This window comes from Anomaloglossus baeobatrachus, chromosome 9 (genome assembly GCF_048569485.1).
Source record: "Anomaloglossus baeobatrachus isolate aAnoBae1 chromosome 9, aAnoBae1.hap1, whole genome shotgun sequence".
Taxonomy (NCBI): Eukaryota; Metazoa; Chordata; class Amphibia; order Anura; family Aromobatidae; genus Anomaloglossus; species Anomaloglossus baeobatrachus.
Window position 1 is genome coordinate 34,246,819 of NC_134361.1, and position 19,192 is coordinate 34,266,010.

Consider the following 19,192-nt stretch of genomic DNA (forward strand, 5'->3'; position numbering starts at 1 on the left):
ACTGCTCAGCTGTGCAGCGAGCCTCCTCCATATAACAGTATTGTGTAAGTCTACAATCATTTTTTGGATCTAATCTTCATTTGCGTGTAGTGTTTCCTCTTCCTGATATAAATAAATGCAATTTATACATTTTCAGTTCTGCTTTCAATGGTGCTAAATAGGTCAGTAATTGCAGTCACCAGGAACCCATACCAAGGCGAACGACGATAAAGAAACCACCGCAAATATATAATGAGAGGAGATGTGAGCATGAGTGCAAGTATCTAAGTTATCCACTATTGACTGAATAAGGGATAAGGCATTGATTTCTAGGGGACATACACTTGGATGCTGAAAACTAGGCTTTAAAGAGCCCCATTGAATGGAGCAGAGGTCGAGCATGTGGCTATTTCCAGCAGTCCCATAGAAAATGAGTGGAGCAGAAGTGCACATGCTCGACCTCTGTTACAATTTCCAGCAGTCCCATAGAAAACAAGTGGAGCAGAAGTGCACATGCTCAACCTCTGCTCCATGCTGACAAGATTCTGGGGATCAGTTACGCTCCTTGCGGTGAAACCACCAGCAATCAGTAATTTGTCTCCTATCCTATAGATATAAAATAATGTATTTGACACTATCCCTTTAATTAGGGATTGTTTATCACTACTTGTAAGATATGGTGGGAAAATGATATCTGATTTCAAAAATTTAAGGTCTTCGGACTTGAAAAGCTAGAATATCTGAAGAGGGCTGTCATTATAGAGGTTGTCTCATGTTTACACTTCAGGAGCGCACTGCTCCTCCTCCTGGCTTCCTGCCTGCTGGGGGAGAGGTGCTACTGATGAATTACAGTTTGGGCTGATGACACGGCTGATCTTTCTTCCTTCCTTCCTTCCTTTCAGATCGGATCTCGGACTTCCTTGTCAACCCGCCGCTGATCCGCCGGACCCGGATTATTAGCAATCCGCTCAACTCTACTCACGAGCTCTGAAGCTGGATGTATCCAGACTTTGGGACACCTTAAAGACGACCAACCACCAGGATTTTCCTATATAAACTAAAGCCAGTGCTATACTGGTGCTATCATGCTGATTCTATACATACCTTTAGTTGTGAGATCGGATGTATACTTTCTGAAATACAGGCAAGTAAAGTCTGTGAAATTCACTGTTACTTGACTGAAAGGTGCTGCAGAATATCTAATAGGTGGGTCTGGTTTTGCTAGTTATTCCTGCCCCTGTCTGCTGCCTGTCCTTCCTCCCCCTTTCTCTGTTTATTACTGGGGTAGGAAGGAGGGTTGAAGGACAAGCAGGCAGACAGGGGTGGAAATAACTAGGAAACCCCGACCCACCTATTACATATTCTGTAGCTGCTATCAATCAAATAACAGTGCATTTCACAAACTTTACTTGCCTATATTTCAGAAAGTATACATCCGATCTCACAACTTAAGGTATATTTAGAATCAGCATGATAGTGTCCAGTATAGCACTGGCTTTAGTTTATATATGAAAATCCTGGTGGATGGTCCTCTTTAAGAGCAGCACTTACAAGCTCTGTGCTTTTGAGCTTGTAAGTGCACACTCCTTGCCTAGCAAACCAGCCACTGCAGAGGTGGCTGATAGCCTGAATGTGGTTTTGTGTTTCTTTTGTTCCTGCGCCTCTCTATTCCTGAGATATGACCCTCTTTCTCCTGTATATATCTAGTCTTTCAGCCACCTCGGTGTGGTCACAAAGAACCATGATGACCACACCCACTTGGTTAACAAACTAGATTTATACGCAGGGAAGAGGTGGCTATATCTCTGTAACGGAGAGGAGCAGGAATTAAAGAAAAAACACAACGGATTCAGGAGAACATGGGCATTTACACCAGGTAAAAAAAAAAATAAAAAAATACACATTTATGGCAAGTGAGAGGTCCCCTTTAACATTAGTGTCTCTTTAAAAACACCAGACCTCATTTGTTCATTAAAGCATGGTTAATAATTCTTTAAATCTAGATATAACCTTTGTGGTTTCTGACAATATTTGTGAATTGAAAATGAAATTGTAATTTTTTGTTTCCATTTTTGAGCAGAACTGGAAGAGGAACTTGTGTCGAAAAACAATGACTGCTATAGACAGGAATAAATCTGCTGGGTGTTATTGCAGAAAATGAAAAGATTAATTACAGTTTGACCAGAGCTGTATTTTGTGGCTGTTAGAAGGGTTGTCCGTGATTAGAAAAACATGTCTGTTTTAGTTGTAGAAACAGCGCCATCCCTGATCATGGGTTGTGTCTGGTATTGCAACTCAACCCCATTGAAGTGAATGAAGCTGGGCTGCAGTACCACATATGACGCGCCCACCGGGGCCTGAGTGTGTATGACGTAGACGTGTCATGCACCACGGCTTCAGAAAGAGGACAAAGATGGCCGAAAGAGGCGGCGACAGCACCGGAGAACAAAGACGCTCATCTGAGCCACATCCACCTCAGCGACCAGTTTAGGTGAGTATTATAAAGTGTTTTTTGTTATGTTCTATACAGCGGCAAAGCAGGATCCCCTCCCTTCATATTCCAACATGATAATGACCCCAAACACCTCCAAGACGACCACCTTTACTAAAGAAATGGAGAGTAAAGGTGCTGGATTGGCTGAGTGTCTCCAGACCTAATCCCTATGGAGCATCTGTAGGGCCTCCTCACATGGAAGGTCTCTAACATCCACCAGCTCTATGATGTCACCATGGAGGATGGAAGATGATCCAGCAGCTCTTGTGACCTCCAGGCCCAGGAGAGTTAAAGGGAACCTGTCACCACTTTTTTGGACTATAAGCTGCGGCCACCACCAGTGGGCTGTTATATACAGCATTCTAACATGCTGTATATAAGAGCCCAGGCCGCTGTGTATAACATAAAAAAACACTTTATAATACTCACCTAAACCGGTCGCTGCGGTGGATGTGGATCAGATGGGCGTCTTCATCCTCCGGTGCCGGCGCCGCCTCTTTTGGCCATCTTCGTCCTCCTTCTGAAGCCTGTGTGCATGACGCCTCTATATCATACACACTCGCTGGTCCCGCGCATGCGCGCTACAATACTTTGATCTGCCCTGCTCAGGACCTGAATGCCAACGAGTGTGTATGACGTTGGACGCGTCATGCACCGTGGCTTCAGAAGGACGACCGAGGTGGCTACAAAGATGGCCAAAAGAGGCAGCTCCAGCACCAGAGGACGAAGACGCCCATCTGAGTCACATCCACCGCAGCGACCGGTTTAGGTGAGTATTATAAAGTGTTTTTTTATGTTCTACACAGCGGCCTGGGCTCTTATATACAGCATGTTAGAATGCTGTAAATAAGAGCCTGGTGGTGGTGGCCACAGCTTATAGGGCAAAAAACTGGTGACAGGTTCCCTTTAACCCCTGTAGACGGATCTAGACTTAAACAGAGGTCTCTGGGTAAGAGTCGCAGTGAGCTGCTGTTCGGTGGCACAAGCTGGCAAGAAGTTGGGTAGCCGGGTCAGATCCATGAGGTCACGTCAGGAACACAATCAACAACAAGCGGGTAGTTAAGTATAAAGCCAATGTTATGGGTGTGCCCCACACCGGAGGAGCCCTCTGGTGAGTCTGGGACCAGAAGGTCACAATACCAGCTTGTGTTTAAGTGTAACTGCTTTCTTTTGGTGTTGTAGAGGTTAAGCACTCTTTCCTATTTGGATATCCTTTGAAGCCATGATCTCAGGTGCAGCTCCTTGTGACCACTCCACTTCGCAATAAATAGTAACGTGTCTTCACATCTGATGCCGATTATAGAATCTTCATTTCTAAACTGTCCATTTTGGACGGAGACAGTCTCTGAGCTGAGGTGTCGTAACAATTGCAACCGTCGTGCTTGGCTGCATCGGAGGAGTTTGGAGTGTTTTGTCCTTTTTGTATCTATTTTTCCCTGTCTGTCTTCCTTCTCTTGTGTTGTATAATTGTAGTGGGGAGACTAGTGCCGTCACCGGCCTACTCCCAAGCCAGGGTAAGTTCAGTGCAAGCGAGGGCCTAGGCACGAGGGGAAGGACCGGTATAGGGACATTAGGGAGGGCAGGCATCAGCCTCAGGTGAGTGTTGACGGTGACTGTACTCCCCTCTTTCTAGCACCAGGGCTCTTTGCTGTATCATGTTCCCGGTTTACCCTGTATGTTGCGGCTCTCACCGGGGGAGAGGGGGGGTCACTTGTTCCTGTTGGAACCCCGGTAGTGACTGCATGATAGCCGAGGTCAATGAATGGGAAAATCGGGTCAAAATACAGGAGCTCAGTACAGAGGCACAAACCAGAACAGAATCTCTATTGACTGGCAGCGGGAGCTGGCTCTCTGGGGTTTATATAGAACAGCCCCACCCAGTGAAGGCATTAGCCTCAGGTGAGTGTTGACGGTGACCGCACTCCTCTCTTTCTAGCGCCAGGGCTCATTGCTGTATCATGTTCCCGGTTTACCCTGTACGTTGCGGCTCTCACCGGGAAGCAGGGGGTAGCGGTCACTTGTTCCTGTTGGAACCCCGGTAGTGACTGCTTGATAGCCGAGATCAATGAATGGGAAAATCGGGTCAAAAAACAGAAGCTCAGTACAGAGGCACAAACCAGGACAAAATCTGTATTGACTGACAGTGGGAGCTAGCTCTCTGGGGTTTATATAGAACAGCCCCACCCAGTGCTGACAGCAGACAGAAATCAAGGCAACAAGATTAACCCCATCGCCACAAGACCCAGAAATAAAATAGGATTGTTATATCAAGTCTCACCCGCAACAACAGTATGGCGCCACCTAGTGGCCAAAACGGAAAGTGACACAGATGTTCAGCCCTTCTTGAAACTCCAGTCTGTTTTGATTTTTTTTGCCTGGGAGACGCCTGGCTGATGCAGTATAACTACCTTGTGTCTTGTTGCCGTGCTCAGTTTTGCCATGGTGGGACCTGTGACACGAAAACCTGAAGTTTGACTGTTCACCACTGAGTTATAAGCCTCCTACACATCTGATTCTGTTAATGACTGTATTTCAGCCTACATATGAAAATGATGATTACCACCTGCCTGGTTTAATCGGTTGCTCATGCATCTAAAAAATCCAGCTTTCTCTCCTTCGTGAGCGCCGCCTTTCCTTTCTCGACCTCCTGGGCGCCTATATTTAAAGTGTCTCTCCAGGAAAGGAGACAAACTCTAGTGCAGCGCCACCTATTGGAAGTAGCGATCCTAAAAGTCAAATGTGGATTATTAACAATCCTTTGCATATGACCTAGAATATATAAGCCAGATCAGAATCCCAATTTGCAGACACGGTGTTTCGGGGTGCTTGCCCCTCGCCAGTGCAAAGTATGGGGTGTCTGATCTGGCTCATGACAAGCTTTGTGGGGACCACTATTCTCCCCAAGGAGACTTTGCAAGCCAGTCTGGCTGCCAGTAAAGTAAGGGGACTTATAGCTGCCACGCCCCTCTGGGGAATATTCAAATTGTCTCTCCAGTAAAGGAGACAAACTCTAGCGCAGCGCCACCTATTGGAAGTAGCGATCCTAAAAGTCAAATGTGGATTTTTAACAATCCTTTGCATATGACCTAGGATATATAAGCCAGATCAGAATCCCAATTTGCAGACACGGTGTTTTGGGGTGCTTGCCCCTCGTCAGTGCAAAGTAAAGTGACACTTTTGGATAACCATTGCACCCGCTACATGTGAAAAACACTTTTAATATCCCATTATCAGCGCCCAATGACAAACATAAGTCTATATCTGTTCCACCATCTCTCAGAACTCTCCATCCGACGCTCGCCCTGCTGTTCCTCCTCTCTGTGTGGGTATTCGGCACTGCGAGAAACCACTATAGCTCAACGACATGTGTCTAGGGAGCAGATGGTAACACAAGACTGAACTTTCAGGAAACTGCAGTAAACTTGTGTCAACCAATCCTCGTGCGCGGCGCTCAGTCACCGACTGCTGCTGGTGACACTTGCACATTGTCAAGTGTGCAGAATGGATGTGCAGGGTCGACTGGATATTTCCAATCGAGACCCCCAGGATGTGTATGAGCTGATACACCGGCTGGGTAGCGGCAGCTATGGGGAAGTTTATAAGGTAGGTAATGATGGGGATCCCTCTCTGAGCATGCTGAGAGTTGTAATTTTGCAGAAGCCACAAGTAGTAGAGCATCGCTATGCAATATCATTTCTTATGTCGTATGTATTCTGCATGCACTGGGTAGTGTACAGTATATATTCTATCTCTCTGGGGTCACATTTGTAGGATGCCCCCATTTTTTTGCATCAAAAATGGAGGAACCGCTCTAAGTCCATTATGCTCTGGACGCTCCTTAAACCTAAAGTCTATAAGATTCGCACGTACTATATGCAGAGCTGAGGATGTGTGAGAGACGGCAGCGATCATAGAGGCAGATATAGTTCTGGACTTCCTCTCATTGAAAAACAAAAGTATCACTCCTCTGGCTGATAACAGAGAGCAATAAATTGCAATTATTCCTATCCAGGTATCTCTCATAGAATGTAATGTGTCCATGCATGGGAAGAGCGATTAGAACTCCTGTTTAGGGGATCGATGAAGGTCCCAATGGTTGGACCTCAAGTAATTATATCATTATGGGCAGAATTGGGTGGTCTACAGTAAAATATGACCATGGACATCACGACCCCTCCGCTATCTCAATAGGGGTGAAAATTGTTTGTGCCTAAACCAACTTGATCACAATTCTTGTGACTATCGTTAGTTGTCCCCAACTTTTGTCTTTCGTATAGGATCATTGCAGTCACTAACGAGTAATGGTAATGTCGTAGGAGACCCAATGTCACCACAGAGTCCTAGTCTACTGGATTACTCATGATAGAACCTAAAAGTGTCTGAAAACCCTTCAAAAAACATTTAAATTGCAAGAGGTCAGACCCTTTCGAGGGGGTGTACGAAGGTGACAGAGTCTAAGCTTTACAAAGAGATAGATGTATGATGTTTTCAAGGCGGGTGGATGAACTTTACATAGTATCGAAACCCTGTAAGGGAATGTTAAAATGTTGCAAGGTGGTGTGTAAACTCTACAAGAAGCCAAGCCTTTACAAAAGCTTAACTTTACAAATGAGTGTGTGAATTTTACAGAATGTCAAAAGTGTACAAGGGGTTGTGCAAATGTTTCAAAAGGTCCAATCTTTACAAAAAGGTGGCTAAACTTTACCATGGGGTGCATGAACTTTACAAGGGGTACAGACCAAGAAAGAGGATGTATTGACTCTGGACATCTCAGGCTTTAAAAGTGAGATATATGAACATTAGGAGCAGTCTAAACTTTACCTTAAGGTTATTGGGCTGTACGAGAATTTAAGTTTTGTCAGGGGGATATACAAACTTTACAAGGGTTTAGCTTTGTCAGGGGGTATATGACCTTTACCAGGTATTTAAGGTTAACCAGGGAGTATATCCACTTTACAAGGAGTATAAGCTTTACCAGGGGGTATATTATGTTTACAGAAAGTTTAAGTGTTACCAGGGGATATATAAACTTTACAAGAAGTATAAGCTTTACCAGGAGGTATATAAACTTTACAAGAAGTATAAACTTTGCCAGGGGGTATATAAACTTTACAAGGATTTTAAGCTTTACCAGGGGTTTTATTTTGTTTACAAGGAGTTTAAGCTTTACCAGGAGGTATATAAACTTTACAAGGAGTTTAAGCTTTACCAGGAGGTATATAAACTTTATAAGGAGTTTAAGCTTTACCAGGAGGTATATAAACTTTATAAGGAGTATAAGCTTTACCAGGAGGTATATAAATTTTATAAGGAGTATAAGCTTTACCAGGAGGTATATAAACTTTATAAGGAGTATAAGCTTTACCAGGAGGTATATAAACTTTATAAGGAGTATAAGCTTTACCAGGAGGTATATAAATTTTACAAAGAGTTTAAGCTTTACCAGGAGGTATATAAACTTTACAAGGAGTTTAAGCTTTACCAGGAGGTATATAAACTTTACAAGAAGTATAAGCTTTACCAGGGGGTATATAAATTTTACAAGGAGTACAAGCTTTACCAGGGGGTATATTTTGTTTACAAAAAGTTGAAGCTTTACCAGGGGGTATAAAAACCTTACAAGGAGTATAAGCTTTACCAAGAGGTATATAAACTTAAAGCTTATACTCCTCGTAATCAGGGGGTATAAGAACTTTACAAGGAGTTTAAGCTTTACAAGGATGTATATTTTGTTTACAAGGAATTTAAGCTTTACCAGGGGGTATGCAAACTTTACAAGAAGTATAAGCTTTACCAGGAGGTATATAAACTTTACAAGGAGTTTAGGCTTTACCAGGAGGTATATAAACTTTACAGGAAGTATAAGCTTTACCAGGGGGTATATAAACTTTACAAGAAGTATAAGCTTTACCAGGGGGTATATAAACTTTACAAGAAGTATAAGCTTTACCAGGAGGTATATAAACTTTACAAGAAGTATAAGCTTTACCAGGAGGTATATAAACTTTACAGGAAGTATAAGCTTTACCAGGAGGTATATAAACTTTACAGGAAGTATAAGCTTTACCAGGAGGTATATAAACTTTACAGGAAGTATAAGCTTTACCAGGAGGTAGATAAACTTTACAGGAAGTATAAGCTTTACCAGGAGGTATATAAACTTTACAGGAAGTATAAGCTTTACCAGGAGGTATATAAACTTTACAGGAAGTATAAGCTTTACCAGGAGGTATATAAACTTTACAGGAAGTATAAGCTTTACCAGGAGGTAGATAAACTTTACAAGGAGTATAAGCTTTACCAGGAGGTATATAAACGTTATAATGAGTATACACTTTACCAGAAGGTTTATTTTGTTTACAAGGAGTTTAAGATTTACCAGGGGGTATATGAACTTTACAAGGGTTTAACTTTACCAGGAGTACAGATGAGCGGACTCGTGGAAGTTCAGTTTGGCGGGTTCAGCCGGACTTTAGCTTATGTTTGTTTTGGGACCAGGACTTGACCTGAACCCAAATGGAAGTCACTGATTGGGCAGTTCGGGTCTTCGTCCACATGCAGCCAGCCGTAAACAGATCACTTCCGGGGGAAGGTGAGCAGGGTTTCTCTATTTTTCGTGTTTTTTTGGGTGCACACTACATCTGATCACGCTGTTGTTACCCCCAGTGCGAGCTGTTCAGACACTGAAAGCAGCTCGCACTGGGCTGAGCACCGAGTGTACCCGAGCACAGCGATGCTCGCACGAGTGGTTTGCATGCATAACGCACCCGAACTCTGGGTCTTTTTGTAAAGTCTGTGTTCAGTAACCAGGAGATTTAAAACGTACATTGAGTTTTTAAACTTTGCAAAAGCCCTGATGTTTACGGAAGGGTATAAGAAACTAGACAAGATGGTGTGTGAAAACTTCACAAAGGTTGTACATGTGGCGCCCTGGACTAGCCAGGTCGTCACAGACAACACACAAACACCCCCCACCCCCACTAGACAGTAACAGCCAAACAAAACCCTTGTTGCCTCCCTCCAGGGTCTGATGTCCACACCAGGTGGGGCGGAACCAAGCGGTTGGCCCCACCCCCGAGGAGTACACAGGCCTGGAGGCGGGAAAAGTGTCAGTTGAGTTCAGGAGAGGAGTGTTGGAGTTGAGGAGTGAGGAGTAAACACTTGGGTGTCTGGGTTTGTGGCCCAGGCACTGACAGCAAGGTTGGCAGACGGGGGTGGCCGTCTGCAGGAGTGGTGAATCGACGCGGAACCGTAGGACCGGGGTCGGGCGTTGGCCCGCCGGTACCGACCGGGGAGCGAAGTGAAGCCAGCACACACAGGCAGGGCCATCGGACCCCGACCAGGCTTGGAGCCGCTGACAATAGTCAAATCCGAGTGTGACCGGAACCCCAGGGGTTTCCTAACAGCCAAAGACCCGATAGAAGGCAACCGCCCACACCGTGAGGGTATACAGCTACCGCCTAAGGCTAATGACCCAAGGGCCAGCGCCTGCAGGCAAACGGGCTCCTCTGGCATCCATACACCGGGGAGCGGACTACCGTTGGGAATCCATAGTAGTTAAACAAGTACATCAAGGTGCAGGGAAAGACAGCCGCCATCACCTGTCCGAGGAGAGACACTGCAGCCGGCTGCGGGACCCGTCCATCCAGCCGTTTGGTTTACCGAGGACTTTGTGCATCTCTTACTGAGTGAGTACACCCGTGCCATCCGGCACCGCGCCGCGCTGTCCCTGCAACCCTGCACCTCACCAACCCAGCCTCCCCGTCACATCACCGGGCCCCGGGACCACCAACCCCTACCCACGGAGGGGGAAAACAACATCCCAGCTGCTCCCTACCATCGCTCCCGGGATCCCCGTCACCAGCAGCGGTGGTGCCCATCTTCACCACGACCCTTGGGTGGCGTCATGGATTAAGTCCCCCAAACCAACCACCCTTTTCACTCACGGGTGAGGGGCGCCGCTCGAGTCCCCGGATCCGGCCCACCGTTCGAGCCACCGAACAGCAGCAGCCGCAGCAGCGCCGGACCCGAGCGTTAGCGAGCGCGCAGAAGCGGTGGCGTCCTCCCCGCCCGCGACATACACACTGTATGAATGTATGTATGAAGCGAGTCTGTACTTTACTCTATAAGCGTTGTATGGGGTCTTGTTTCTTAAAACCTTGGCACCATTTTTAGTTGGTGTAAAATCTGAACAGTTCAGCAACAAACAAACCTTTCAGACCTCTTGGAACCTGCATAAAACCAAATAAATGAGCAAAATAATGCACTTAACCAAGTTCCGCCTGACAGATTTCCAAGTTGTACTTTCTTTTCTAGCTAATGGATTTGCCAAAATCTTCAGTTTGATAGTTTTTTTTTCTTAGCCTTCTTTCTATATTTCTATATATTGAGCATCATTAATATTTGCTTGGTTCTGCATACTATTTATGCAGTGGCGAAACTAGAGTCTGATGGGCACCAGTGCAAAGTTTGAGCCTGCCCCTCCCCCCACATGTTGGTGAGATGAATGGGGCGTTGTAGTTTTCTAAATCCTATAAAGGCATACGAGTTGCCCTCCTCCCACCAATTAATTGGGTAGTACTGACCCCATTCTGTACTAATGTCTCCCATCCTGGGCCACTTCCTGGTGAATATGTCCCCCATCCTGGTGTATGACCTCATCATGGCTATATCCTAGAATATATGTCCCCATCCTGGTATATACGTCCTCATAATAGCCCCATCCTAGTATACATGTCTCCATAATGGCCCCACGCCATTCTGGTATATATGTCCCCTTAATGGCCCCATCCTGGTATACATGTCCCCATATGGCCTCATCCTGGTATATATGTCCCCTTAATGGCCCCATCCTGGTATACATGTCCCCATATGGCCTCATCCTGGTATTCATGTTCTATTAATGGCCCCATCCTGGTATACATGTCCCCTTAATGGTCCCATCCTGGTATACATGTCCCCTTAATGGCCTCATCCTGGTATACATGTCCCTGTAATGGCCCCATCCTGGTATACATGTCCCCTTAATGGTCCCATCCTGGTATACATGTCCCATTAATGGCCTCATCCTGGTATACATGTCCCATTAATGGCCTCATCCTGGTATACATGTCCCCTTAATGGCCTCATCCTGGTATACATGTCCCCATATGGCCTCATCCTGGTATACATGTTCCATTAATGGCCCCATCCTGGTATACATGTCCCCTTAATGGCCTCATCCTGGTATACATGTCCCCATATGGCCTCATCCTGGTATACATGTTCCATTAATGGCCCCATCCTGGAATACATGTCCCATTAATGGCCTCATCCTGGTATACATGACCCCTTAATGGTCCCATCCTGGTATACATGTCCCATTAATGGCCTCATCCTGGTATACATGTCCCCTTAATGGTCCCATCCTGGTATACATGTCCCATTAATGGCCTCATCCTGGTATACATGTCCCCTTAATGGCCTCATCCTGGTATACATGTCCCCATATGGCCTCATCCTGGTATTCATGTTCTATTAATGGCCCCATCCTGGTATACATGTCCCCTTAATGGTCCCATCCTGGTATACATGTCCCCTTAATGGCCTCATCCTGGTATACATGTCCCTGTAATGGCCCCATCCTGTTATACATGTCCCCTTAATGGCCCCATCCTGGTATACATGTCCCATTAATGGCCTCATCCTGGTATACATGTCCCCTTAATGGCCTCATCCTGGTATACATGTCCCCATAATGGCCCCATCCTGGTATACATGTCCCCATATGGCCTCATCCTGGTATACATGTTCCATTAATGGCCCCATCCTGGTATACATGTTCCATTAATGGCCCCATCCTGGTATACATGTTCCATTAATGGCCTCATCCTGGTATACATGTCCCCTTAATGGCCTCATCCTGGTATACATGTCCCTGTAATGGCCCCATCCTGGTATACATGTCCCCTTAATGGTCCCATCCTGGTATACATGTCCGATTAATGGCCTCATCCTGGTATACATGTCCCCTTAATGGCCCCATCCTGGTATACATGTCCCCTTAATGGCCTCATCCTGGTATACATGTCCCCATATGGCCTCATCCTGGTATACATGTTCCATTAATGGCCCCATCCTGGTATACATGTTCCATTAATGGCCTCATCCTGGTATACATGTCCCCTTAATGGCCTCATCCCGGTATACATGTCCCTGTAATGGCCCCATCCTGTTATACATGTCCCCTTAATGGCCCCATCCTGGTATACATGTCCCCATATGGCCTCATCCTGCTATACATGTCCCATTAATGGCCTCATCCTGGTATACATGTCCCCTTAATGGCCCCATCCTGGTATACATGTCCCCATATGGCTTCATCCTGGTATACATGACCCATTAATGGCCTCATCCTGGTATACATGTCCCCATAATGGCCCCATCCTGGTATACATGTCCCCTTAATGGCCCCATCCTGGTATACATGTCCCCTTAATGGCCCCATCCTGGTATACATGTCCCCATATGGCCCCATCCTGGTATACATGACCCATTAATGGCCTCATCCTGGTATACATGTCCCCATAATGGCCCCATCCTGGTATACATGTTCCATTAATGGCCTCATCCCGGTATACATGTCCCTGTAATGGCCCCATCCTGTTATACATGTCTCCTTAATGGCCCCATCCTGGTATACATGTCCCCATATGGCCTCATCCTGCTATACATGTCCAATTAATGGCCTCATCCTGGTATACATGTCCCCTTAATGGCCCCATCCTGGTATACATGTCCCCATATGGCTTCATCCTGGTATACATGACCCATTAATGGCCTCATCCTGGTATACATGTCCCCATAATGGCCCCATCCTGGTATACATGTCCCCTTAATGGCCCCATCCTGGTATACATGTCCCCATATGGCCCCATCCTGGTATACATGTCCCCATATGGCCCCATCCTGGTATACATGACCCATTAATGGCCTCATCCTGGTATACATGTCCCCATAATGGCCCCATCCTGGTATACATGTCTCCATAATGGCCCCAGCCTACTTTATGTCCCCATCCTGGTAGCATCATGGTATATATCCCCGGGTGCTGCACACAGTAAAAGAGATAAACAATTATAAACACCCCCCCCCACACACACACACACTCCTCCGATGTCCTCCTTCGATGATGGCATGCTGCAACTGACCAGTGTGTAAGTGGCGCAGCGCATGATGTCACTGTGCGCCCACTTTCAGCATGGTCAGCTGCTGGCATATTCTCTGCTTCCCACACCCTGGATTATGGGCGTGGGGAGCAGAGAATATTCATAACCTTAATCGGCAGCCGACACATCGCAGTGCAGAGACCCAATGAGTCTCCGAGCTGCAATGTACTTTAGCTGGATGCACACCTTCAGATGCATATCCAGCTGAAACAGGCGCTGCACCCTCGTGCCCGGTCACAATCGCTGCGACTGTGATTGTTACACCCCTGTATTTATGTATCTAGAGAATAAAAGCTTTTTTTTTGTCCTATCCTCTCTTGATTGTAGCCGTGGTCAAGGTTTACAGATTGGACATGGCGATATGCATCTGAGGCAAAACATCTCTTCCGATACTGTGCAATTCCATTAATCCGGTATCTGATAATCCAGCAATTGTTTACATGATAATCTGGAATTTGGAGTTATTGCTGGGACTTCTAGTCTGTGACATTTCGCCGTGTTCTCCAGTGAACCTAGCAGTTTTGGTGAGAGGGGTATGGGTGTGACATTTCTTCCTTCGTCCACAAAGCCTCAGCTTACTGTTACGTTTCTCATGCGTCGCCATCCAGTTCCTTTTATAACCTGAAGCATCAGTAGCAGTTGTCAGAGGAAGAACTCGGTGACATTGACTGACCACGCTGATGTCACCGGGAGTGCAGGGCACCGGGCTCTATCACTTATGGTGCAATATTTAGGCCACCTGCTGACTGTGATACTCCTTCCCCCCCCGGCCCTGCTGCGTTTTGTGGCTTCCTGTTCTTCTGCATGACACAGGTGCATATAGCATCCTCTTGGCTTCCTGTAATACACACTGTGCACGCTGATGCTTTTTCACATGGTATCTGCATCAGGCCCTGAGCTAAACCTGCTTTGACCATTGAGCTTGGCTGCCATCAAATGACTTTTACTTTTTCTACAAATATAAAATGAAATCCAAATAAATGTATTTGCTCAACAATTGATTTTGCAGGGGAGATTGCTGTCAAATGCTCATTTCTCCTTTATTTTGAATAGCATGGACCGCGAGCGGGCCTGTGCTGGACAGAGTCCTACCAACGCCATCTCCTATTTCAGCTGAATGTGCATCAGAGGACAAACCTTTTAGCCAAAATGCATTGCAGCTCAGAGACCTCTGAGGTCTCTGCACTGTAATACACACTGCCAATGTCATGGGTGACAGACAGTCATGTGGTTTCTGGCCATAGAAGGTCACAGTGTTTGGATGTGCAGAATGCTTCCTGACTTTCCATTGTTCCTGCTGTCAGTATTCATTGTAGATTTACTGCTGGATTCATCTCTCTCCCCTTTGGACCCTTCCACCCAGCTGATCATCAGCATTATCTTGTTGCTTAAATACCCCTTCCTTCCTTTCCGTTCTGGGACTGGTGCTGGTGATATTTTTAAGTTCCTTCAAGCTCTGGTTGCAAGCAGGTGGCTTGTTCTCCTCTGTGGTATCATTGCTGGAAACTCTGCTGAACTTCTACCTGAGTCATCTAATGATAAGTAATTCATGCTTTTCCCTGTGTGTCCCCTTGTGTCCTCCTACAGTTGTTTAGTGGGGTTGAGGAAGAGCTCATCCCATGTGTTCCCTATTTAGGGCCCAGCACTAGGGGTACCTAGGGTCAGAATCCGACTCAGCTCATAGGTGCAGAACCTATCTAGGGTGGTGAGGGACCCCACGGACCAGCAGTAGCTTTGGTCAGGGGTCACCAGCTTCCGTTTCCCTAGACACAGGGTTTCTCTTCCCATTCGCCGTGCACTTGGTATTTCCCCGTACCTACCATAGTGTGACAGCCGGACAATCAGAGTCCAGCAGCTGTTGTTGATGTGCAAGTCACTGGCCGCACATGGCAGTGACGTCAGTGTGGCATGAAGACTGTCCTTCTGTGACGCCCCTGGACTATCAGGTCGTCACAGGGTACTGCACAAACTGCCCTTACGTGCAGTATTCCAAGTCCCTCATGGTTCTGGGTCCCTATCTTATTGGTGTTGCCTCCAACAGCAAATCAAATCCTATATACACCCTACACAACACACCAACCAGACACACCAGTGGACGGCTTGAGTGGAATAGAGTCACTGACCTGGGGGGTCAGGGAAGGGAGGCGAGGAGTGTAGCGAGTCTGTCAGTGACTGGAGAGTTGGGAAGTAGCCCTCGAGCTGTGAGGAGCTCAGAGGAGGTTGGGAGCGGCGGCTCCCAAGAGAAGCTGTCTAGGTTGCAGACGGTGGTCTGGACCTAGAGGAGTCGGATCCCTGGTCGCAGGGGATTGCGGCTAGGTGCCTGGACCTGTCAAGGAGGACGGTCAGCAGCTTGGCACTGTCACCGGTCCGGGACCAAAGGTATGGCGGGGTACACGGACCGTAGGTCGGGGAGAAGCTTCAGGCAACCCGACAATTCACCTGAGGAGAACGGAGCCTTTATGATCTGTTCCAACCCGCTCCAAAATTGGGGCACTAGCGCAACGAGGGGGATAGGACCTTCCAACCAAACGGTCCAGAAATTCCCAAGCGTGAGCCCTGAGAGCAGGCTCCCACACTTAGCCACAGTGGGAGCGGGGCCCGGCAAGTTTCAGACTACTGGGCCACCACATTGAAGTTAAACTTAGTGCCACGAGGCGGGTCACGAATCACCAGTCAACACCATAGGGGACGGGACCTGGACGAGCTCCCCTCAAGTGGCAGCGATACCTCGAGATTTGGTTTACCCGGTTGTCAGCTACTGCTTATTGACTGAGTGAGTACCTGAGTGACACCTGCATCCCACGGCATCCCACCGAGTCCCGGGGCCTTCCCCTACCCGTGGACACCTTAGCTGCCCTACTCCATCACCCCGGGTACTCCCAACGGCAGCGGCAGTACTCCCAATTACCGTACACCACGGGTGGCATTACGAACTATCTCTCCCCTGTAAATACCCCCCTTCTTCATTCGAGTGTGGCCCCTAGCCTCCGGGTCCGGAGACCCTCGAGCCACGAATAATCACCCCCGGATCCGAGCGGTTCGGACCGCTGCAGGGGCGGCACACTTCAACACAGTAAGTTTAGGGACCTAAGGATCAGGCGGTCGTGATTCAGTTGCCTCATGTTTGTTTGGTGTGGAGAAGCCACTGCTGACTTTGATGCATGTAAAAAGTTACTGAATTCCGTCTGAAGATTAGTAGCTGATGATCACAGCAGAGTCTGGCGCCACAAAACATTCCTAATGCTCCGTAGACACTTTGCCACCATATTGGTCAATTTTGGCCCCAACAACTTGTATGGGTGGCATAATACATAACTCTGTATGTAGTTATTGAATGGAGATATAATGACCTCCCAATAGCCTACATGGATTTTCCACTCCACGGTAAATTTAGACACCCTTTAAATAAATCCATGACCCCAGCAGAGGAGGACTGTGCACGGTAAGGCTTTGTGCACACGTTTTGTTTTTGTTGCATTTTTTTATGCATGTTCCTGATGCCAGCAAAGTCAATGAAAATTCTTAAATCTCGTGCACATGTTGAGTATTTTCTCCACCTACATAGGTCTACCAGCGGCTTCTCCACCTAGATAGGTCCACCAGGGTCTTCTCCGCCTAGATGGGTCCACCAGTGTCTTGTCCGCCTAGATAGGTCCACCAGGGTCTTCTCCGCCTAGATGGGTCCACCAGTGTCTTGTCCGCCTAGATAGGTCCACCAGGGTCTTGTCCGCCTAGATAAGTCAACCAGGGTCTTCTCCGCCTCGATAGGTCAACCAGGGTCTTCTCCACCTAGATAGGTTCACCAGGGCCTTCTCCACCTACATAGGTCCATCAAGATCTTCTCCGCATAGATAGGTCCATCAGGGTCTTCTCCGCTTAGAGAGGTCCACCAGGGTCTTCTCTGCCTAGATAGGTCCACCAGGGTCTTCTCCACCGTTCTCTTGATTGTATGAAGGCATAGAGTTGCTGGTCTTTCTCTTTGCCTTGTTTCTTCTATTTTTCCGACCATGGTTTCTTTCTCCAGTGATTGCTCTCTTCGTATGATGTGTCCAAAGTAGGCAAGCTGTAGCTTGTGCTCCTTGCTTCGAGTGACATGTCTGGTTTGATTTGCTCCAAAATTGATTTGATTGTTCTTCTTGCCATTCATTGTATTGATAACAGCCTTCTCCAGCACCACATTTCGAAGGCGCTCATTCTTCTTTTGTCTTGTTTCTCTATCGTCCAGATGCCTAACTGTATTATGTCTTGATCTGATATGTGGTCTATCTTCTCCATATCTTCAGACCAGGCAGTGTCAACTTGTGGTGACAACTAATGGAGCCAGTATGGACACTACAAAGAAGTTTTTCCAGTATTTTTTTTTATTCCATCCATGGAGAATATTTTCACCAGTGTAATACAAAACTTTGCATAATTTGGGAAGACGACCTCTCTAGAAGACCCTTGGTTGTGATGGTCGTCTCTTAGAGGTGGTTTCACATTATATGCATAATAAGTGGTTTTGATTATTGACATTTCCGGTATTTGTTTGTTTCATGTATACCATAGTCAACAACTAACCACAGACACGTTAATTGTTTTTATGAGAGGTGCGGACTATGATTGATACGAGAAGGAACAATGCTAATCAAGATGTGGTTTCTTCTCATGATACAACTGTGAAACATCTCAGTTTCTGTCCATGCAATAGCCGTACTAATGAGTGAGCTATTCTTAAGCTTCTAGTAGAGAAGATGCTCGAACTGTCCACCGGGCTGCTAAAAGATCTGGAATCATGGGTGGGGTGCAAATATGAAGACAAAAACAAAACTATGACTCTGTCAACTTGTTTAGGTGCTAACTTATTGATCGGTGAGGGTTCGACGGTTGGGATCTGCTCCGATGGAGACCTTTTATCCTTGGTAGATTGGATTGGTGGTGCACTATACTTGGCTCCACTGATTCCCTACGGGTCTGCCAAGTGCTTGACTTTTTTGGTCTGCTCATTAGAAAGTGAAGGGAGCAGTGGTCGGACATTTTTCTTGTAACATTAGGCAAAAACAACCCATTGGGGATAAAAATTATCCACTCTGCCAATCCATGCAGCTCCCAGTGGTCGAACCAGTAGGTCCATACATTTGGACCAGTGAGAGCGCCCCTGAGACACTCAAGACTCAACAGGGAACTGCATCGTCACCTACCCACTGGGACCTGGAACACCAGTGTCAGAAACACGCACCCCCCCCCCAAAATCCTAGTTACTACTCCACACCAGGGGGCACTGCCTAGTCACACAAGGGGAATGCCACCTAGAAGGTGTAGCCTCACCAGGGAACTAGACAGCCTGGTAGGAGGGGACTGCAGTCTAGTCAGTCAGTCTAGAGAGACGAGTGGTGCACAGTGAAGTGTACAGACGTGTCTGTGAGCTGGGTCGTGTAACGGTGACCCAGGGGCACAGGAGAGTGGTCGCCAGGGCAGGTACACCCGAGTACCGCTGGGACCAGAGCACGCACGGGGCACAGGGCCCTAGGTC

General features: G+C 46.9%; 1 protein-coding gene across 2 annotated transcripts in view; it reads left to right on the plus strand.

Moving 5' to 3' along the window:
* The window catches only part of MAP4K1 (mitogen-activated protein kinase kinase kinase kinase 1), a 98,783-nt gene that overhangs the window by 17,455 nt on the left and 62,136 nt on the right, over nt 1-19,192 (plus strand). The window contains exon 1 of one of the 2 annotated variants that reach the window (XM_075322543.1): nt 5,956-6,076. The exons of the other annotated variant lie outside the window; for it this stretch is intronic. Within the exon in view, the coding sequence (XP_075178658.1) occupies nt 5,975-6,076 (102 nt within the window). The 5' untranslated portion in view covers nt 5,956-5,974. Of the gene's footprint in view, nt 1-5,955; nt 6,077-19,192 lie in introns of those variants that run through there. 2 annotated transcript variants of the gene reach the window in all.